The sequence below is a fragment of the Sceloporus occidentalis genome, unplaced genomic scaffold (genome assembly GCF_023333645.1).
Source record: "Sceloporus occidentalis isolate IW3139 unplaced genomic scaffold, rSceOcc1.0.p SCAF_4, whole genome shotgun sequence".
Classification (NCBI taxonomy): domain Eukaryota; kingdom Metazoa; phylum Chordata; class Lepidosauria; order Squamata; family Phrynosomatidae; genus Sceloporus; species Sceloporus occidentalis.
Genome location: NW_028316984.1, coordinates 103,990,661 through 104,013,369, shown reverse-complemented (window position 1 = coordinate 104,013,369; position 22,709 = coordinate 103,990,661). Strand labels below are relative to the sequence as shown.

Below are 22,709 nucleotides of genomic sequence, written 5' to 3'. Positions count from 1 at the left end.
AACATTGAAGAGAGATGACAGTTCCAGGAATCTCCCCTTGACCTAGAGGATGTTGACTGTGGAGAAGGCAGCCTCAGTTCTGATGGATGTTCGGCCTACCAAGAGAAGAGCCAAGGGTACTGTAATGGATGTCATCTGTATTCCTGCCAAGAAGTGACATCTGCCTTCAAACTCAATCGGTTCCATTGATGAGCAATTTCAAAAGCAAAAAACACAAAAACAACAAGAAGTCGTCAAGGGAACACTCTTTGCCCAGAGCTTTTTTTTTACTCTTATGGCTGGCGCTATAGCTGCAGCTCGACGATTGACTCTGCTTCAAGAGGTTACATTAGACAATGCTGTATGGTTGTAATGGAGATAATTTTGTCCGGGGGCACAGGATTGGATGACAACTTGGAGTGGTAGATCCATGAATCCTCTGTGGTCAGAGTTACAGTCTCCCTATCTCTAGCTCCAACTCTGGTTCGAGAGAACCCTCTCCTGACAATTCTGTCTCCTCATTGACATTGATGTTGAGTCCATTCCAAGTCCCAGTCCAGCTCTGTCTCAGACTTCGGGTCTGCTTCCCTGAACCTTTATTGAGTAGACAACATTATAATTTCTCGGTGTCAGTTTATTTTTGACACTGTGGGTGTTATGTGTATCGATCTCCCTTGGAGGAATCGTATTACTAAGATAGCAGCTATTCTTCAGTGATAACAGGTCTACTTGGTGTGGACTGCTTCGTAGGTCTGACCATCACTCCAAAAGATGACACCATCCTGGGCACACTCAGTCTGTGGTTGTTGCCACATCCAGCAAGAATGTTGGTAGATAGTCTGCTACTAAGAGTTCTACCAAAATAGCACAATCTTCCTCTTGACATGGAGAAGCACAGGAAAGCTCTACGAAGATCAGAGAGAAACCTGCTTCCTCTGTGACAGCTGCCGATCAGATCATACAGATCCCCTCTTCCACTTCTATTTCTGGATTGAGATCAGATTTGGACTTGGATGTGGTCCCTGCCAATAAATCAGCTTGGGTTGAGCTGGGTGCTACAGATCCCTCATCCCCACCGGAAGATGTCAAGTGTTTTGTTGAGCAGATGCTCCAGATGACTAAATCCTTAAACCTTAAGGTCCAGCAGGAGCAGACCTCCATCGAGGACTCTGTATTTAAGATGGTCCAGTCACAGGCCCTGCAGCCTTGCTGGTACTTCCGTACCTTACCCAAGTGATCTGGAAGTCATGGTTAACAATGTCTTCCATCCCATCAACATCAAGCAAGTTGAAGACTTTGTACAAGGTGGATTATTCCACCCTTGCTCCTCGTGGTCAGCATCTAAAACTGAACTCTTTTGATGCTGCCCAGTCCAAGGCCTCACACCATCTTCACTCCACTCCAGCAGAAAGGAAGACAAGAGGCTTGATGTGGGGAGAAGGTTCTACTCAGCTGCTTTCAACTCCAAGATTTTGAAGTACCTGGCATGCATGGGTTCTTACAACCATCTTCTCAGGGAGAAGATGACTCCATTCTTGGCCAGAGGTGGTGATGAGGATCGCAGAGTGGCTACCCTCCTCCAATCAGAAGCTTGGAAATTGGCAGGTTATCAAAATATAACTTCTAGACACATCAGTTAGCAACGTAAAAGCAATTGTTGGTGCTGTAGCTCTTTATCAACATATGTGGCTTCAGTCTTCTGGCCCGTTGGACAAATTGTCATTGAATACTTTCCCTTGGACAATGCTAGCCTGTTCAGTTCTGAGACAGACTCCAGGTTGGAGCACACCCACAAAATGTGATCGACAGTGAGGAAGTTCAGGTTCAGCCGTTAGTACTACCTCCCTACAGGTCCAAGTATGGCAGCTACAAGTACATTAAGTCTTTCAGATGTCTGTATGTTTCATCAAAGTCTTGGTTTAGGTGCATTGACACAGAAGCCTTCAACTTTTGATAAGAAGTTTAAGTCTGGACAGATGAAGAAGAAGTCTACAGATGGTCTACAGAAGAACTCTACAGATGGATGCTGCCCATCACTCATCAGCCAAAAGGTCTTATGAGTATAAGTGGAAGAAGTTTGTCAAATTCTTGCTTCCATTGTCCATTGAAGCATCTGATGCCACCATGTGCTGAATGTTCTGCTTATCTTATTGTGCCTTTCCTTGTCCTTGATTTGTTTTTATCTAGCTGCCATTATCTGCATGTTTACAGTTGTTGGGCAAAACTTCTTTTTTTGTCCATCCATTTCTAGATAAAGAAGTTCTTGGTAGAGAAGTTCTTGAAGCGTCTGCATCCTCCTGTGTCTAGACCTGGTGTTGTGCCAGCTCTCTGGGGGATGCTATAAGCTGATGGCAACTTGTGACCTCTGTTTGCTTTCTTGGAAGACTGCCTTTCTGCTTGCCATAGTGACTGTAAAGAATGCTGGTGGACTGTGTGCCTTGCGGATGGATGGACCTTTCCTACAGTTCCATTCTGGCAGGCCAGTGCTGAGACCAGATATGACCTTCCTACCGAAGGTCATCTCCTCTTTTAATCTAAAGGGCGGAAACATGAAATGCACAGATATAGGATGGGCGATACTGGGCTGAATGAGAATACATGTGCTGGATAAGTGGCAAGGAGTTTGGATTATGAAATGATGGATAAATATGTAGAAGACTGGAATTTATTGATGGATTATTTACAATAAATATGGGTGCAGTAGCACACTTAAATGGTAGGAGTGGAGGTATGAGAGTCTGTATAAAAATTTTGTCAAACGAAAATGGTGTAACACTGTCAACTTGAAGATTTCTTATGCTTCTATTCTGTTTCTGGGTAAAATTTTGTTAATAAATCAAGTGTGAAAAGAGACATCATAGGATATTAAGATATAAAGATCTTACTTAATATAAGATAGAACCCAAAGGCAAAACTTAAATTCAGCAATAGGAAGTATTGAATAGTGTCTTCATGTGCCTTTTCTTGTCTTTTTTTATCTCTATTCTTTTTGGGGGAATTGTATGTCTTTGTGAAATTTACCTTTGTCTGTAGATGTAGTTATATGTTATGTGTGAGATGGATGTTGTTAGAATGTATATTTTTATATATTTGTTTTTATATGCAATAAAAGAGAGAGAGAGAGAGAGAGAGAGAGAGAGAGAGAGAGAGAGATTATGTGTGAAAGGGATCTGGGAGTCCAAGTAGACCAAAAGTTGAACATGAGTCAACAGTGCGATGCAGCAGCTAATAAGGCCAATGCAATTTTAGGCTGCATCAATAGAAGTATAGTGTCTAGATCAAGGGAAGTAAATGTGCCACTATATTCTGCTTTGGTCAGGCCCCACCTGGAATATTGTATCCAGTTCTGGGCACCACAATTTAAAAAGGATGTTGAGAAACTGGAGCAATAGGAGCTCTGGTGGCGCAGTGGTTAAATGCCTATACTGCAGCCATTCACTCGAAACCACAAGGTTGCGAGTTCAAGACCAGCAAAAGGGCCCAAGCTCGACTCAGGCTTGCATCCTTCCGAGGTCGCTAAAATGAGTACCCAGACTGTTGGGGGCAAATTAGCTTACTTGCTAATTAGCTTACTTGCTGTTCACCGCTATGATCTTTGGAATAGTGGTATATAAATAAAACAAAATTATGTCCAAAGGAGGGCGACTAAGGGTCTGGAAACCATGCCCTATGAGGAATGCCTTAGGGATCTGGGTATGTTTAGTTTGGAAAAGAGAAGGTTAAGAGGTGATATGATAGCCCTGTTTAAATACTTGAAGGGATGTCATATTGAGGAGGGAGCTAGTTTGTTTTCTGCTGCTCCAGAGACTAGGACCCGGAGCGATCGATGCAAGCTCCAGGAAAAGAGATTTCACCTCAACATTAGGAGGAACTTCCTGACAGTAAGGGCTGTTCTACAGTGGAACACACTCCCTTGGAGTGTAGTGGAATCTCCTTCCTTAGAGGTCTTTAAACAGAGGCTTGATGGCCATCTGTCAGGGATGCTTTGACTGAGAGTTCCTGCATTGCAGGGGTTGGACTGGATGGCCCTTGTGATCTCTTCCACCTCTATTATTCTATGATTCTATGATAAACCAGGACATTATGTTGCTTTCCCTGTTCCAGAACCCCACTTTGGATTGTGAGAGATATTGGCACCACCTCGATGTATGAAAGGCTCTTGCCTTTTAAGTGGACAAAATTGCAGCTTGGGCTGCAACTTGTGACCTCTGTTTGCTTTCTTGGAAGACTGCCTAAATGGCTTGGGCCCAGGGTACTTAGAGGACCGCCTCTCCCCATATAATCCACCCCGCACACTCAGAACATCTGGGAGAAATCTGTTGGCGGTCCCTAGGTCACATTTCGTGAGGACCTCACAGAGGGCTTTTACCATCGTCGCCCCCTCTCTTTGGAATAAGCTCCCCGTGGAGCTCCGCTCCACCGCATCGTTAGACTCTTTTAAGAAAAACTTAAAAACGTATTTGTTTCGGCTGGCATTCCCACCTTAGTCAATTATTATTTTTTTCTGCCCCTTGTTTTTCCTTTTGACCCCGGACCATTGTAAATCGATTTTTTCCATTTCCTGCCTCTTGACATACGTGTTTTATACTGATTCCTGTTTCCCTCCTTGTAGCAATGTTTTTAACTTTTATTGTATTGTTTTTATCTTGTATTGTAATCTTCTTAGCCCTTGTAAGCCGCCTTGATCATCTTTTTGGAAAGGTGGGGTAAAAATAAAAATTATTATTATTATTATTTCCATCCCTCACCCAAACTGTTCATTTGCTACTTGGGCTCAAGGAAAGGATTGCCGGTTTCCTCTTAGCATTTCTTGAAGTGGATGGTGTTGGCTATCAACCTCTCCTATGAGATGGCTCAAAACGGCCCTCCCACTTGGGTTTGAGCATATTCCACACAGGCAATTGCTACGTCCCATGCTTTTGTGGCTGGTGTACCGATTGAGGACGTTTGGGAAGGCTGTACTGATCCTTAACTATTGGTTATGTTTTATCTCTGTACCATAGAGTTGATGTTTTCTTTTTACATCTACCTCTGTACTGTATTGCTATATTTTGGTACTGTGTTTCTCTCAGTTTTGCAGGTCTTTCTTCTGTAACCATACTTTTGGCTTGATATGTCAATACGATTTGTCTTAATCTGTAAAATGTCATTCTATAGGAGTTGTGTTATTCATGCTTGTTGCATTAACATGTATTGGTGCATGTTGCTGACATTAATTGTTTCAGTAAAGTATTTTATTGTTTGCACCAGCACTCCTGCCTCCTGCTTTTTGTTAGCTAGTCTTCCAGTTGTGTGAGGTACAGAGACTATGAAGGACCGTTTGCATACCTGCAACTGTAATTCTTTGAGTCACCATCGGTGAAATCACACAACCTCCCCTCCCCTCATTGTGTCATGCCAGTTCCCACGAACAGCTGAATCGGCATCCTACGGAACTGGCGGTTTTCCTGGGAAGTCCCTTATATAGGGCTGTTGGAGGCCATCAAGGCTACCACCATTATTCTATTTAGAAAGTTTGCAGTATGCTCTGAAGAGGTTCTGTGCAGGATAACCCAGTTGTGTGAGTTCACAGATGATCACTCGGAGAACTACAGTTACAGGTACACAACCTGTCCTTCTTTTGGTAAATCTGAGTTTTGCTAAATCTGTTTGAGATTTCTTAGCTAAATATGTTTGAACGTTTCTTTCTCATTTTCTTCTTTCCTTTTGGTCCTTTTTGGGTTGTCTGTCTTGTTTTTACTCCCAACAAGCTTGCAAGAGTGAATCTATAAAACTGCAAATGGCTGCCAAATGCAAAAAATCCAAAAAGACCAACACCCAAAAATATCTTTTTTTCTGAAGGCAATTAATGCTGGAAACAAAAAGAGCCTGTATTTTAACATTTTAATTTTGAGTGGTAATTTGCTTCAATGTTACAGCAGAGTTTTAGGGAGGAACTTTTAGAGCATGATCTAGCTAAAATTATTCACTTGTTTTCAGTCTCATTGATTTCAGCAGAAGACATTCAATTATGTGCTTCCTTCTTCCATTAATTGATCTTTATATATGCAACTGTATTGTTCTATGGATTCACCCATAAGCTTAGGCCTGGATAAGTAAATGCTGGTTATGTTTTCTAACTATATATGTTTACACTTTTAATTATTCAAAATATACAAAATAAATATAAAAGAGGAAGGATGTGTGATTTCAATCTCTGTCTTTCTCCAAATTATATATGTACGGTTCCCTCTTGAGAATTTAAACACTGTGTACACAAATTCAGAAACTTAAAAATACATTTAGGATCATGTAGGATGTGATAAAAGACAAGGAGGTACTTTGCTTCTTTTTGCTCTTTGTAATATACAATAAGACAATACATTGTGCTCCCCTTACCCTACCAGTGATGTGTGGCATTGGGGAATGTGCAGAATAATGACATCTTATCATGTGCTGTTTATATTAGATGTTACAAAGGAAGAAGAATAGAGACAGAGAGCACTGATAGATTAGTGTCTTGTGCTACTTTGACTTAATAACTTGTTTTTAAGAATCAAGGAGAAAATACTACTTGCCAACTGCGTCTTATTTAGGAATAATACTGTTTTAAATGAGGATTGGTTTATAAATGTGTTATTTTGATTACTTACATTATTCATATGTGGAAAAAGCCCCATAATTTGCCAATTGTGTAGCATTGCTTGGTGGCTAGCACATTTTTGCAACCACATTTTTTTACTGCAACTTCTACAAATTTATTTTTATGTACACAAGAGAAGCCTGTATGTAGAACTCCTCTACATATTGATTCTACAGACTAACATGGCTATATATTTGAATTCTACCACCATGTAAAGCATGTATGAGAACACTGTCCTTGCTTGATAGCAATTACCAATCACAATACATTTTTATGCCACCAATCCACTAACTGTGACCTTTCAATTCCTTTTCTCAGCTTTCTGTCCTGTTTCCCTCAACAGTGGACAGAGACGTGCCAGTCTTTGTTCTTATATTTAATTTGCACATCAGGATCTACAGGATAAAACAGATGGTTGATCCTAGTCAGGAAGAGAAGACTGTAAAATGCACCCAGTGCTCCACATCATTTCAGTCAAGGAATGTTGTATTTTTTTGCCCATATTGCAAAATGGGTCTCGTTTGCTCTGGAGAAGGTGTAGTCGAGAATTCAGATTCACTGAGTGCTTCAGCATCAGTGCAGGAACATTCGGAATCAGAAGAAGACATGTCAAGGAAACAAACATCTCTTGTAGGAGACGTAAGCAAACTCAATTCAGCAATTTCCTTCTCCTTCCCACCCTAATATACATTCAGATTAGTTTCTGCCTTGTGGATATGGAGTCAGCAACACTCATACTGGGGACAAAATAGAGAGCTGTCAAAATTTGAACCTACACTTGATCGCTTCATAGAGCAGCTCCCTACCTGCTCAGCTACGGAAACAGATACATCCAGATACCAACCTGTAAGCAGCTACATATCTAAAGCTTTTATAGGTACCATGAGGAGCTGTTAGCCTGTGAAACGGTTGTAGCTTTCTCATGGAAGGCCAGGCTGTAGCCTTGGATAAGATCTCTGGGCTGGGAAGAGCCTACAGAGGCACCTCTGCCTCAATCAGGAAGAGTGCTGTATGGGGCCAGTTGCCCATGGGCTACTTACTGTTTTGATGCACTTTTTCTGTTTTGCTTTGTTTAGTTATTGGCCAGTTGTCATTCACCTAACCCTCCATAGCTATTGTTTTGTTTAATGTGGCAGTAGTAACGGTTCTGTTTCTCAGTTCTGAAGGGATGCTACTTTGCTCCCACAGCAACCTGAGTGGGCAAAAATTGGGAAGTTTATTGACATCAAGATCCGTTAGTAGAAAAGTCATTGCTTTCCTCCAGGTCAAACTGATCAAAATTAGGTTGGTAGATAGATGTGATGGGTTTTGTTTGTTGCTGCACCCCAAGTATAAACCTCCCTCCCAAGGAAAGTCACACTGGATCCATCCTGTTTTGAGTTTCTGGTAGGCAGTTAAAACTCTGCTGGTTTTGGTCCTTAACACTAGAGATGGTTCCTTTGGCTTTTTTCATAAAGAGAATTTTTGGTTTTAACATTCTTTCATTCATGCATTCAATGTTTTGAACATTTCCATCTGTTGTACATTGTTTTTAGGGTCTTAGTGGTTGAAAGGCAATAGGCAAATTCTGTAAACAAAAAAGCTCATTCAGAAAACAGATTTAACTGGGTTAGTGGGAGAGGACCCTTTTCCTTCTGACAGAAAGTAGCAAGGAAAGAGTAATTGTGACAACGTGACAGATTTTACTGAATAGCATCATACACGAGTAGCTTCTCAATCAAAAATAAACATAATTGCTAGTCTTTTGCCCCAGCTAGGCAGCAGACACCAAAGTACCAGGTCTTGTGTTCACAATGGCTCTGTTTCTATGTTTGATGTGTTTTCCCCTGTCTGTCAGTCAGGAGCCTCTAGAACTAGTAGGTTAGCAACACAGAGGAGCAGTAGAATGAGTCTGGTCACTTTGAAGAATGGATGAGCTTTCCAAAAGTTGCTTTGGATTGACTTATTTGTTTTTGTGGTTTCCATAGAGTCACGTTCTCTATATCAGTTAGAGAGCTGTTGCCGGTGTGTGTGGGAGAGGGGGAAAGGACAGATCAATGGACTGTGGTCAGAATCTGAACACATATTTTTGGGCATGAAAGAATAGTACGGTACAGTCGGCCCTTCTTATACACGGATTTTTTATACACAGATTCAAGCATACACGGTTTGAAAATGTTCCAAAAAAGTATAAATTTACCTTGATGTTCCATTTTTTATTAGGGACACCATTTTGCTATGTCATTATACTTAATGGGACTTGAGCATACACGGATTTTGTTATACACGGGGGATCTTGGAACCAAACCCCAGCGTATAACAAGGATCCACTGTAGTTCCTTTTGAGATTAATGTGCTATTTGATTTTTTTTATTTTTATTTTTTAAAAATAATAGGTCTAAGTTTTTTTTTTCCCTCAACAAAAATGACCTAAATATTGTTTGGTTTTTAAGCCAATAGTGTTTTTTTCAGTTTAAAATTGGAGTCCCATTGTTGTGGTTTAGCACTACAATTATAACATTGTGCCAATTATTTCCTAGTCATTTGCATTTTATGTTCACATACTACTAAGGTTTACTGAATTATAAATATTTCTTGTTGAAACTGTGCTTTGCTAACTTTCATCTAACACCTAGACTTTGGTTTGGATGATATGTCAATTTTAAGCTACTTATACTTTATTTATTTGTTATTTTGACCACTCTGTTTATTTTTATATTTATGGTATACACAAGGACAATGGGTCTAGTGTGTGGGGAGATGATATACTACCATTACAGTTGTCATGGAGATGGAAGGGGAGAGGGAGAAAAAGGATGGTGAGGCCTCTGAGAGAGTTCTGCTCTACTGGTCCTTCACCCACTAATTAGTTTGGGGTTATTATTATTATTATTATTATTGTTGTTGTTATTATTGTATTCGTACTCTGCTCTTTTAAAATGATCTCAGAGCAGCTTACAAATAGTTAATTTGATAGTTCCTTTCCGTTAGGCTTACAATCTAAAAAGCCATGTCTCAAAAGGAGATGGGATGGCAGTGGGGAAGGGTTCAAGCGATTTGTCTCTCCCTCCGAGTCCAGGGTCATGGCAGATAGAATGGAGGGAGGGCCCTGTCAATTTCTCCAGCTTAATCGTGATCAGTCCATAATAAGACATCTATACCTGTGGTTTAATTGTGGCTGAAAAGGCTCACCTGGCATTCATTAGTGAAACCTGGGTGTTTAACTTGGGAGGCGATGGCCTGTTACAGACTGCCAAAATAAAGCTGCTTCCGGTCTCTTTGGAGGTATGCTATTTAAATGATGCATGCATCCTAAGAATCCGGAAGCTGCACCAAAAGCTGCACTCTGGTGCTTATGAATGGAGTGTGGCTTTGGTGCGACCTCCGGACTCTTAGAACCCATGCATCATTTAAATAGCATGCCTCCAAAGAGACCCGAAGCAGCTTTATTTTGGCAGTCTGTAACAGGCCATTAATTTCTCTCAGTTTGCTTGCTTGTTTCTTTTGTCCAGCACCACTTTTTCACTTCTAGGGCAGGGGATGTTAAGGTGATCCATCCCAGGAGATTTATACAATTAAATAGATTCCTGAATTGGGGTGTTTCTGGTTGATGTTGGAATGGGTTATTCTTCTGCTATGTGTCTACATAGTTGCTACATAATTTTTTTGTTCATTATATGGTTTTATTGTGTATTTTAGTATGTTATTTATCCTAATAAATGAGAATATGTTGTGTCTGTGTTTGCCTCTATATGTTTCTGTCTCCACCATAGCTTAAAAACTGAAAACATGGAAAGTATGGAATTCATATTGAGGCGCCCCAAGAAATGTGCATCTTGGGGTTATTTGGATTTTCAAATGGTTTAATTATGTTTTAGTTAATTTAAATCTGTTGGTAGTCTGCATACTATTTTCATTCACTCAGTGGCAGACTTCCCTAACTCTCACAATGAAAGCTGTAGTCAGACCTGGTATGTTCATTTCTCCAGAAGGCAGAGGGTATCTAGACAGAGGCATGGTAGGGGAAATATCATACCATGCATGATTTTTGTTTCCCCATGAAGGGTGTCTCTGGACTTTTCAAAAGCAGAGAATGAGAGAGAGAGAGAAAGAGAGAGAGAGAGAGAGAGAGCTAGGTCGTGTGGTCTGGCAATGAGAGGAGGTAGAGTAAGCAGAAAGGGGGGAATGAACACTGGTGTGAAGGGAGAAAAAGACCAGTGGTGGGAGAGAAAGACCAGTAGGCAAGGCTAGGTGGAGAGCAGAAAAAAGAGAAAGCATACCAGGACATGTGAAGAAAAAAAAGCAACTGGTGTTTAAAGAGAAAGACTATAGTCACCCCTCCACATCTGCGGGGGTTAGGGGCTGAGGGCCCCCTTGAAAGTGGAAAAACCACAAATATGTTAGCTTCCACTTTCAATCTGATGTTAGCAGCCATGGTTGCAAAGGATCCACCTTCTCCTCTCCCCCTCCCCCTCCCTCCCGGCCAGACAAAATCAACACCATATATTCCCACTTTGACAAACTTTGCATTCTGCCTATCTCCAAAGTCTTTCCACTTAAAGGGAAGGTATGGTGTTGCTTTTGTCTGGCCAGGAAAGAGGGGGAGAAGGAGGAGGGAGAGAAGTTGAATCCTCCCTAGGGGTGGCTGCAAACATTGGATTCAAAGGTAAGGACTTTGGAAATGAGGAAGATGCAAAGTTTGGCAAGGCAGGAGAATGTATGGTGTTGGTTTTGTCTGGCTGGTAGGAAGGGTGAGGAGGAGGGAGTTGAAGAGGTTGACCTTATTAAGCAGGCTACAAAGTCATGAATAGTCCAAACCGCGAATCTGAAACCCACGAATGCAGAGGGCTGACTGTCTTTTGCCTTCAGGGAAAAAAGAGCACCGATATGAGAAGGTGGGTTTGGGGAGTGGAAGGTCACCTGGGTCAGTGACTTAGTAATAGGAGAGAAAGCATCTTGCTGGGTTAGAGAGAAAGAATACTGAAGTGGGGAGCTGAGGAGTTTCAAATCTCCACAAAGACAGACACTTCACCAGTTGAATAAATAATTATTTACAGTTGCTATTCACTGGCCTGGAATATATTTGATCACCATGCAAATATTTAAAATAAAACATAAATAAATAAGTCATTTTATAAGGGACTTCGTTTTTTGTAGAAAAAGTGTACAGGAACCCTCTCTTTTGTTTTCAGTCCAGCATTGTCTGGTGCCTTTATTTAAGAACATGTTCATCTTACATCATAAAAGCTCTTTAGAGCTATATACTCTAACCTTATAGAGAGGAATTTTTAAAAGCTTTTGCTGCAAAAATCTTTAATAAATACCCACTTGAAATGTATGTGATGGGAAAGCACTTAAAACAGAAATTTCAAGGGATCATCCATAATTTGGTACATTAATATAAATTGGTGTCCTTAAAAGTAGCATTCTTAAAAAGAGGGATGCAAACTTAATGTAGTCTCAAATAAACAATATCTGAACATACCACGAGCATTACATTTGACAAGAAACGCTAATGGTATTTATGCACAATTCTCTGTGTGCTCTAATATAGCATGATCTCAAAGAATCACATCATTATCTATCCAATTTGACACATTGGATGGCCAGCAGCAGTATATAAAGAATATTCAATTAATCTACAAAGATACATAAGACGTTTTGGAAAATATGCAATCTGTGTTAAAGGTATACTTGACATACATTAAACCTTTTCTTTAGAACAGTTTTTAGCTATTTCAGTCTGAGGAGGGGGAATAGGAGCCTTATGTACTTTTAAGCCTAACAGCTTTGTTTTCATGTGACCTTTTTGGGAGTTGCAGTTCACTTCCTTAGGTGAACTAATGCATTAACAGAAGTGGATTTTAACCCACAAAATTTCATGCTAAATTAAATCTGATAAGACTTCTCTTGACCTTCTCCTTTTACTCTTGATATCCTTTATTTTGATTCCTGGATATTGGGCAGAACAGTTTTATGGTTGCATAGGTGGGGGATCTGAAGGCCCCTACCCTAATACCCTGCAATACTTACTCCATCAAAACTGGAGGAAGGAAAGAAAAGTGTTTTTCTCTCTCCCCTACCTTTTCAGGCCTTTTCTTTACTTATCTGATGGCAGTGGGAAAGGAACACCTGGTCCAGTATTGGTTGTCATGTCTCCCAGTAAGAAGGAAGTGCAGGAGGAAAGGGGAGGTTATAGATTCTGTGAATCTATATTTACAAAATTCATGGACGTTTGTACCATGTTTGGGAGAGAGCCTCTGTTACAGCATAATCAGGTCTTTCCCTTTGAGACTGGGCATTCCTCCCATCCCTCAAACAGGATGAACCTTCCTTTGACATTCCCAAATACCCCACTTTTGTCTCAGTGGTTGCTAGAGCTGTCAGAAAGGAAAGCCAGGATGGGCAAAGGGTGGACCATAGGTTGCATGTGGCCCTCACAACCATTTTTGTGGCCACCAGGGATAATTTCCCCCACAATTTTTTTTTGGTCTCCAAATACCTTCCTTGGGACTTGAGGGCTTTTTTACTGCATTTTTGCCCCTCGGGCCATTTTAGGCCCATGAAAGGCATTTCTGTGAAACAGAAAATGCCTTAAACAATAATTGTGGCTAAAAAAAGTCTTTCCTGGGCCATGGGCCCAAAACCATGGCAAAAATGCCCCCCACAAATCCTAGAGGGCATTTGAAATCAAACATTGACTTTTGTGGTGCAGGAGGGGTGTTGCCTGCTAAATTTTCCTGGGAGGTTGAGGTGGTCTGATAGCCTTCCACACTCTCCCCTCCTCAAGCAAAATCCATGGAAGTTTGTACATTATAGTTGGGAGAGAACCTCTGTTATGGCATAATCAGGTCTTTTCTTTTGAGACTGGGCATCCTTCCTGTCCCTCAAACTGGGTGATCCCATGACTCCTGAAATGCTGTCTGCAGAACCCATAGGATTATAGCTTTAGAGTTAGAGGATCATCACGTTGGTACAAAGAATGTTAGCATTTTATTGTTCTCTTAGTATAGTACATATTTGTTTCTTTCTCACACATCAGGTACTATATGGGAACATATACAATATTTAAAATGAAGAACAATTTCCAGGCCACTGTGGAGGCTTGGGTCTTGACAGAGGCCTGAAAGGAGGGAGGAGGCCGCCCATGATCGCGGCGATCACGGACGGCCCCCGCACCCTTTCCCGGTCTCTGTGGAGGCTTCGGCCTGGACAGAGGCCAGGAAGGAGGGAGGAGGCCACCTTTCACGGGTGGCAATCAGCGGCAGGACCGGTCTGGGGCCGGTCCCTAGGCCTCGGCGGGCTGCATGCGGCCCGCAGGCCGTAGGTTGCTGACCCCTGATATACAGATTTAGTTTCCAATCAGTCTGTTTCAGTATTTCCTCTTATGACAGAAATTGGAGAGACATTGTGGATCCTTGCTGTTTTGCTATGCTTTCATTATGTTCTTGAAGTATTTTTTTAAATTACTGGTATTTAGGACTGCCATTACAATTGTTGACATTGCTCAGATTCATCTTGTTCCCACCAGCCCACATGGTTTTGATTTGGGATCTTCAACATGCAGTTCATGTGTTCTATAATTGAGTTGTGACTTTCTGTGAACCGTAAATAGTGTAGGACAGTGCTATTTGAAACGTTGTCTTTGGCAGTTTTCCATTTTCATCTTCTAGTGATTGCCTTTCACATAGATGTACCATTTCTCTTATAGAACATGGAGGGGGGGGGGGGGAAAGGGACTTTCTCACAAGGCTAAATTGTGCAGATTCTATTAGTGGCTGATTTTTTAGGCAGTGTTTTCACAAGAAGTGAACATAAAATTATGAAATGCTAATGCATTTGGATTTCCTCACTAAAATTGTCAAAAGCTTTTAAGGGGTGGAAAGTCCAGTTTGCCTTAAAAGTTTGGTTGTTTCTAGATGTCATTCTTCTTGCCTGATTCACCCTCTGACTTATGTCTACATTCTTATTTTTCTGTCTATTAAGATCACTTTTTCTAGTGCTTTCCCACTTCATATATTTTCTTCTTTTTTTGTAATGTCTTATGTATAGCTTACTTTATGTGCTGGAAGGTATGTAAAATAGCATTGTTTTTAAAACAATGGCTTTTATTTTAATTTCATGCTTCTCTTTTTATGTTTCTAAAGATGTCAAAATCAGACCTAACAGACTCTTACAGAAAAATGCTCATTACCTCAGGCATTCGTGGCAGTAATACAGAATGCAAAATCCCTCACACACGAATAGATGATGGAGCAGCAATTCAGGTTAGTAACTGTATATTCTTCTAAACTTTTATTGTAACATTGAACCAGATTAGCCCTTCACTGTGGGGAGGGAGCCCTGCTGCTTTATGATAATACCTTTATTAGGACCGACCAAATTCTCACATACAACAGTCTTTCAGGTGCTTCAGGATTAGACATCAGAATAAATATTTAACAAAACAAGGTGCAGATGGGAAGAAGGTGAGCATGGTTCTCTTGCCACACTTGCAGTATAAATATAAACATATTTATTTATTTATTTATCTTATTTACTTTATTTCTCTTGGAATGGAGAATTATGCCCAGAAATGGACTGATACCAGTGAGGTTGTTTCAATAGAGGCAAACCAGCTCTGGTCAACAGCCTGGCTGCAGCTGAAGTTTCTGAATACAGTGGTCCCTTCCCTTACGCAGGGGATCCATTCCAAACCTCCCTGAGAAAAGGAAATTCCGTGTATGCTTGAGCCCCATTAAAAATAATGGGGCTTGTGCCTGTGGTGGCGCACGCCATGGGCGCACACAACCTTACTCTTTCTGGCACATGGGCGCACTGTAGTTTCCAAAGGCAGCCCCAAGTAGAGTTTGTTGCAGTAGTCCAGTCAGGACATAATCAAGGCATGTCAGATCAGACTTTTCAAGGAATGGATACAGCTGGTGCACTAGTTTTAACTGTGCAAATGCACTCCTGTCCACAGCCAAAAGCTGCGCATCCAGGCTCAGTTCTGAATCCAGGAGCACACCCAAGTTGCAAACCTGAGATTTCAGGGGGAATGTATCCCCATACAGCACAGGATGAATCCCTGTTCCCTGATCTGCCTTGTGACTGACCAGGAGTATGTCTGTCTTGTCTGAGTTAAGTTTCAATTTGTCCACCCTCATACAATCCATTACTGACAGCAGAGAAGTGAAGAAATTAACTTCCTTGGAACTGGATGGAAAGGGAATAGCTTCCTTGGAATTGGATAGAAAGGAGAGTTAGAGTTGATGTCTGTAATCATGCATCTAAGTTTCTCTTTTTTTGAGGAATAGACTCTCTTGGAAAACAAATGGAAGAAATTTAGCACAAATAGTGTGCTAGGAGAATTTTCCTTCTGTTCCAGGGAGCAGGATATTGTTTACTTTAGAGAGTTTGTCCAGAATTAGCATTCTTTTAAAAAAATGCAGGGTAATTGAGTTTAACTGGCATTGTTTAATCAACATAGAGTGCAGACAAGATTGGAAGATAAGGTCAGAAATGAAGTTTTACTGCAGCAAAATACAATAAAATGGGAGATAAACAGTTAATTAATGGGAAGTAAAAGGAGAAAGAGAAAGTGAAATAGGGGTTTAGGGTGTATTTGTGACATAGTTGTACTTCAATTTCAGGGGAGGAAAAAGCAGTTATTTTGAAAAGCAGTTTGAAAGAAGAAAAATGTACAGAACCTATCTGTTCACTCAGAAAAGGGGCACTAATTCAACAGTAACTTAGCTGGGCATTCAAGACACAGGATACATGTAGTTTGAGGAGGGAGAAAGAAAGAGGGATTGCTAAGGTAGGGATGTAAATCATGATTATGCTCACCCATGTGTAGTAATTGGAACAACCCTTTTTTCTCTTTTTGTGATAAAATGCCAGCATACTTGTGGTCAGTCCTGGAGAAATTTTATCCATTTTTATAATGATTTTGTATATTTTTTATGAATTGTGTAAAACTGAAAATTGTGATAACCTGTTGCCTATGCTGCAAGTTCTCGTACTGTACTAAACTGTGGTTTGTTTTACAAATCTCAGAGCCTTTAGGTGGCTAAGCCTTTCATTAGATTGAAACTGGTGGAAGAGTTATGTTTAAACAGTCTCAGTACAGATACTGCCCTACCTGAGCAGCAGGTGGAATCTTTCCTTACCCATGTCAATAGATAGTGGCAGAAAGTTTGTATATTTAGTTCAGTTATATCTCTGCTAGCTCACTTTCTTGGGTGAAATACATAAAAATGACTGTGGAATTCTGCTCTTTGGCAATGTTGTTACTGTTATAAGACTTGATCTTTATTGATTTTGTACAGAATAATATTTGCTTTTTTTAATAAAAAAGTTGCATTTGAACAAAACAGTGTTTGGACTTCCTCTTTGCATTTCTATGTCATCACTGGTGAATCTTACAGTGGCCCATGCCATATAGTTTTATGTTGCCTGAGCCAAAGATATAAAGCAGCCTGGCAAACATTTCTGAACTAAAAAGCACAGGACACTGAAGCATACTTAGTCTGTACACTGGAGAAAGCAGTGGATGACAGGTAGCTTAAATGGCAGTTTAAAGTAGATGTTCAAATGATATCTATTTTTTTAAAAAACATACAAACACGAATGTAGTAAAATGTGGTAAAGTGGCATTAGAATGATATTAATACGAATATGGCTAAAAGTGCAAGCTGTAAAAGAGGTATTAAACTGGAGGTGGAGAGAGAACTACTTTGGATAAAACTATAGGAATGCTTTAGATTTCCAGAATATTTGGTTATTTTCTTTTTCATTCGCTTTTTCTTTCCCTTTTCTAGATTATGTACTTTATGTTTCTTAAAACATCATCATTTGTGTATATATCTACTTGAGATTATAAGTAGCAGGTTTTGAAGAAACGCCAATGTTTATTCCCTCAGAAATAAATTTGTATTGAAATTTACATATCATAATACTGAAATTTACATGCCTTCATACATATTGATTTTTATATATGTGGCTACTAAGAAATCTTTAAACATTCCTCCATAATAATATCCAATTTTAGAGTCCCTGCTTCTCATCTTCCTCTTTTATTATCATTATCATCATCTATTTCTGCAGCAAATTTATACCTTCGGAAGGAAATTAGGACAAGGCAGCTTTGGTGTGGTGATTGAGGCAACACACAAAGAAACAGGCATAAAGTGGGCGATCAAGAAAGTTAACCGGGAAAAGGTAGGCAATTATTTGTCATGGATTAAGAGTCTTTTCATAAACTATGATAATCTTATTTTCACTTGGCATCTAAATTCCCATGGTATATTCAGGTACCAAAAAAACTCCTATTGTAGTTAGATATTATATTGATTACTATGTTGTATTTCCGTACAATGTTATTTCCTTGAAAACTAGAAAATGCTAATGTTAGCATATATTGGCTACCATTTTGAAACAGTAGTTGCTTTAGATGAAATCAATTGTTTCAGACTGCCACTGAGGATGTTCTTCAAATTAGAGTTCAATTTTTTCCATTAGGATAAATGGCCAGCTTGAAAATAGTTTAATTTAACAAATACAGAAGAATCAAGAAGCTTCTCCATTTGCTTGCCAGACAGTCTAGATTGATCTGGAAATTCAGGCTATTTGAGAAAGTGGAAGCAGGTACTGTGTTCCTATTCCACATAATTGTCTGGTGTGCCATGTTACCAGCCGGATTGACCAACATGCAAATTCATATTCATATGTTTTATTCCAGTATATGTAAAGGATTTTAAAACTCTTGAATCAATGAAAATCACTGGGAATGAACACATAAAGAAAACTATTTTGAGGATTTTCAAAGAATTAATAAGAACATAAAAGATTAAAATGTTTGTTTAAAGCATTTAAATAATAATAGAGACATAGTTTAAAATATCATTGACACTAATATGACTTGTAAATATATGTAAGAGGAGAGAAACAAACATGCATAGTATGTTTTTGCTGACAATTGTGTGCAAAGTCTAATACGGGGAAGAAGAAAGAATTAGAGAGATGGACAGGGAAGAAATTCAATTAGAGGACTTGCAGTGACAATTTTGTAGGAGGGGTGTCTGAAGTAATATAGTTAAGACAGTTTACATTAGGCTTTGGGATGCAAATTGAGTGAAAATCACTGCAAGGATGAAGGGACTACAGTAGGTTGCAGTGAATAAAGGAGTGTGGGGAAGGAAAGTTCAGTAAAAAGTTCAGAATTTAAGAGTGCTTCTCACTGGCACTCAGAATTTGGTAAGGGCTTAGATAAAAAACAAAGTAAAACCTTGCAAATATCAGGGAGAGGAAAGGGTACTAAATTTCAGACCTTCTAGCCCCATTTTTTCACTTTACGGGTTACAATAAAACAATAGTTGTTTTCCCGCTTTCTGATGTTTCAGCAAATCTTTATTTAGAATGTTAAAAAAATTAAGAGGTGTCAACCGGAAAGAAAATTGACATTATGACTTTTTCCTTGTAGGTATCAATTAGAGGGGTGGGTATAGATTGTATGTGTTGACTCATGGATTTTCCCTTTCTTGAAAAACCACAGAATAAGCCTGACTGCATCTGGGCTGCATTTGCCCGGCCACAGTGAATGCAATAAAACCCGTTTGTAAATTTAAATGCGCTTTAAAGGCGCTTTAAAAAGAGTGTGCTAATCTCCTTAGTCAAGGAATACTCGGAAGTGGTTTTGCCCTTTCCTTCCTCTGAAATATAGCCTACAGCACTTGGTATTCATTGCCAGTCTCCCAACCATGTACAGTCTGCCCGTGCCATATTCAGGCTTGCCATACACTGCTTTGAGCATACACGTACGGCAAGCCTGAGGGGACAGAATGGAGCGTGTGGCCATTATTTTCAATGGGGCTTAAGCATATATGTTTTTTCCCTTACGTGGGGTGTGTGTGTCCAAAATGGATCCCCTACATACAGGAAAGGCCCACTGTACTAACAAAGGGCTGACCCTGCTTAGCTTCTGAGATCAGATAGGATCTGGTACCTTTAGGATATTTACCTGATTTAATTCTGACATGAAGTACATTCTGAATGATGGTGTGTGTGCATGTGCCTTCAAGTCACCCATCAACATAAATTTCACAGGGTTTTCTTAGGCAAGGAGTACTCAAGAGGTGGATTTTCCAGTTCCTTCCTCTGAGATGTAGCTTACAGCACTTGGTATTCATTACCAGTCTTCCATCCAAATAATAACCAGAGATGATCCTGCTTAGCTTTCAGTATCAGACAGGATCTGGTGCTTTTAGGTTATGTAGGCCAGAAGGTGGGGATTGCATTAATATATAAGCAACATTCATTCCAAACAGCCAGTTTCTTGCAGAGGATTTGTCCAGGATGTATTAGCCATTTTTATGAAGAGACATGGGCGATGGCTGAATAGCAGTAGCAAGTAGTGAGTACATAAGACCATAGAAGACCAGATTTCAAATCCGCCCAGTCCTAAAAATCGATTAGCTGACCTTGGATGAGTCATATTCTCTCAGTCTCAGAAGAAGGTAATGGCAAACACCCTGTGAACAGATTTTACCAAGAAACCCCCATGATAAGTTTGCCTTAGGGTTCCCATAGGTTGGCATTGACTTGAATGAGCTGACAAGTACTTGTGGGACACCCCAGCCTAGGCACGGCTCAAGGTCTGAGTTGACCTTCCACTTACCAAAAGGACAGGCGGTTCCCACATGCTCTACCTTACAAGGTGGCTTAATTCTTTGGACCACTGATGAAGACAATTGTCGAAACGCGTTTGGTCTTTTTTTGAATCTTTTGTACACTTTTAATTGTTTTTGGGCATACTGTATATCCCTTTCCATCCAAGCCTCTGTTTGTGCACTCTGTAACTATAATAATATTGTGTGTACTCATTTCTATACAAGGTGTGAGACGCAGAGGAATTGTTATAGTTTTGTATCATTTTGGGAATTGCAGTTTCCAAGCCCAGTTCTGCCTATTAACTTACTAAGTGTGGCTTACAAGCCAGTATAAGCCTCACAGCAGGTTTTAGCTCTTATTTTAGTATTTAACATATTGTTCCAATAAAATTATAGTTTTTTTAGCTTCATTTCCCCCTAAACTCAGTGTTTTTCCATTTGCTTCTTCGTTTAGGGTATCACCTCCCAGTTTCTTTTTTTATCTAGAGGCACGTGGCCACAGAGCATAGAAGTGTAGAAAATGCCTTCATAGCTTTCCTGAAAATGTTGCAGATACTACGGGAGTGTAGCAAGTCTGGAAGCTTTACAGAATATAATGGAATGGAATTTGCTCTCTGGAATAATTATTTCCCAAGACCAGGCAATTTCTGTGCTGTGGTGCTGACATTCTATATGAGGTTGCTTGAATGGCACAGGGACTAAAGAACAAGTATCTAATCCCACTGCTCCTGGATTGAGAGCTCTTGTGCTGTTAAGGTTGAAGCTATGGAACCAGACTTTCAAGGATGTGTTTTGAAAAATATCTGTAACTATGGCCCTGTGCAGACTGGCAGTTTCGGCCAGGTTGGGGGCAGAGTCAGGGCGTAGCGTCTACATGACACATGCTCTGGCTCTGCCCCCAGGGTGATGTGATGCTTTGCACTGCATAGCGTATGGCATCATGGTGTTCCTCTGGCGCTGTATCCACACGATGCACCTTAAAGCCCCCTGCAAAGGCCAGATTGGGGCCATGGCGTGCGGTTGCCACGGCCCCGGTCTGGCTGTAAAAGGGGTAGCAGGAGGCTGTCTGCACAGCCCCTATATAGTTATTATGCAGCTGCATTAATACTCTAATTTGTAAGAAATGTATTTTTCTCATTAAGGCGGGGAGTTCTGCTGTCAAACTACTTGAACGAGAAGTAAGCATCTTAAAAACAGTCAACCATGATCATATAATACACCTTGAGGAAGTGTTTGAGACACCAAAAGTAAGTGCTCATGAATTCACTAAAGGGCATACAGTGTGCCTGCGTCATACGCAGGTGTGCTTTACATGGCTTTCAGCATACGCTGAAAGCCATGTGGGGAGAAGGGGGTGGCACATCCCATAGGGACGAATGGAGTGCGCATCTGTGGTGCGTATGCACCGCTGTGCCACTGCGTGCACAAGCCCCATTAATTTAAATGGGACACAAGCATAGGCGGTATTTGCTTTATGTGGGGGAGTCCAGAACGGATCCCCTGTGTAAAGTAAGGGCACACTGTATAAGATGCAATGATGAAAGGTGGATACTGACTTTATCACACACAGCTTTTAAACTGCTGTTGAGGTTTGATAATAGCTCCTTTGGTGATACTTATTCCATGACACCATCTTCATCTTGTTGCTGCCTAGCCCTATAAGTGCTGTTAGAGCATACCTTGTCATTGATGGGAAAAGTCCATCAAATAAGCTCCCAAATGTGCTGCAGTAGGTGCAACAGGAAGTTCTGGTATTGGTCTGCTGTCAGTATTCTCTTCTCTCTCCCCTCCTCTCTCTCCTCTCTTTATTCCAGAGCAGGCTGTTTTTGTTTTTTACTTTTAATTTCCCCTTGCCCCCCCCCCCCCATTTCCCATTTATCTAGGTGAAAAATAGATAAATGGGGACTCTGCTGACTCAGCTATGTCCTTCTTCAATTCCGCTCTTTCTTCAACTCTCGACAGCTTTGCCCTTGTATCTGTACGCATGTCTTCCTCCATGACTAGGTCTCAGCCCTGGCTCACTCCCACTATCAGGTTCCTCCAGTCCTGCTCTGAAGCGGCTGAATGTCTCTGGAAAAAGTCCAGGGAGTGGGCCGATTTCTTTCATTATAAATTTATCCTTTTATCTTTTTCATGCGCTCTGTCTTCGGCAAAGCAGAACTACTATAAATTGTTGATCTGCATCAACGAGAGGCGCCTGCAGCGTTTGTTCTCCTGCTTCAATACACTACTAAAACCTTCCTCTCCCCGTCCTCTCCTCATTTTCCCCCACTGATTTCGCCAACTACTTCATCACAAAAGTCACTACTATTCGATCGGAAATAGTTCCTCCTGATTTTTCCCCTACCACCAGTCTCCAGGTACCTTCCACTAATAAACTCTCTATGTTTCCACCTGTTTCTCTGGATGAACTCTCTACACTGCTAAACTCTTCCAAACCTACAACCTGTTTTCTCGATCCTATCCCCTCCCATTTTCTA

The 22,709-nt window shown here is 40.6% G+C and overlaps 1 protein-coding gene across 6 annotated transcripts in view; it reads left to right on the top strand.

The window, feature by feature from the left end:
- Positions 1 to 22,709, top strand: part of STK33 (serine/threonine kinase 33) — a 107,291-nt gene that overhangs the window by 39,422 nt on the left and 45,160 nt on the right. For 4 of the 6 annotated variants that reach the window (XM_089521121.1, XM_089521124.1, XM_089521123.1 and 1 more), the window contains 4 exons: positions 6,920 to 7,240; positions 14,728 to 14,847; positions 17,669 to 17,782; positions 21,372 to 21,476. In XM_089521121.1, coding sequence (XP_089377247.1) covers positions 6,920 to 7,240; positions 14,728 to 14,847; positions 17,669 to 17,782; positions 21,372 to 21,476 — 660 coding nt within the window. Of the gene's footprint in view, positions 1 to 6,919; positions 7,241 to 14,727; positions 14,848 to 16,323; positions 16,380 to 17,668; positions 17,783 to 21,371; positions 21,477 to 22,709 lie in introns of those variants that run through there. The other 2 variants (XM_089521126.1, XM_089521127.1) reach the window with 2 other exon arrangements.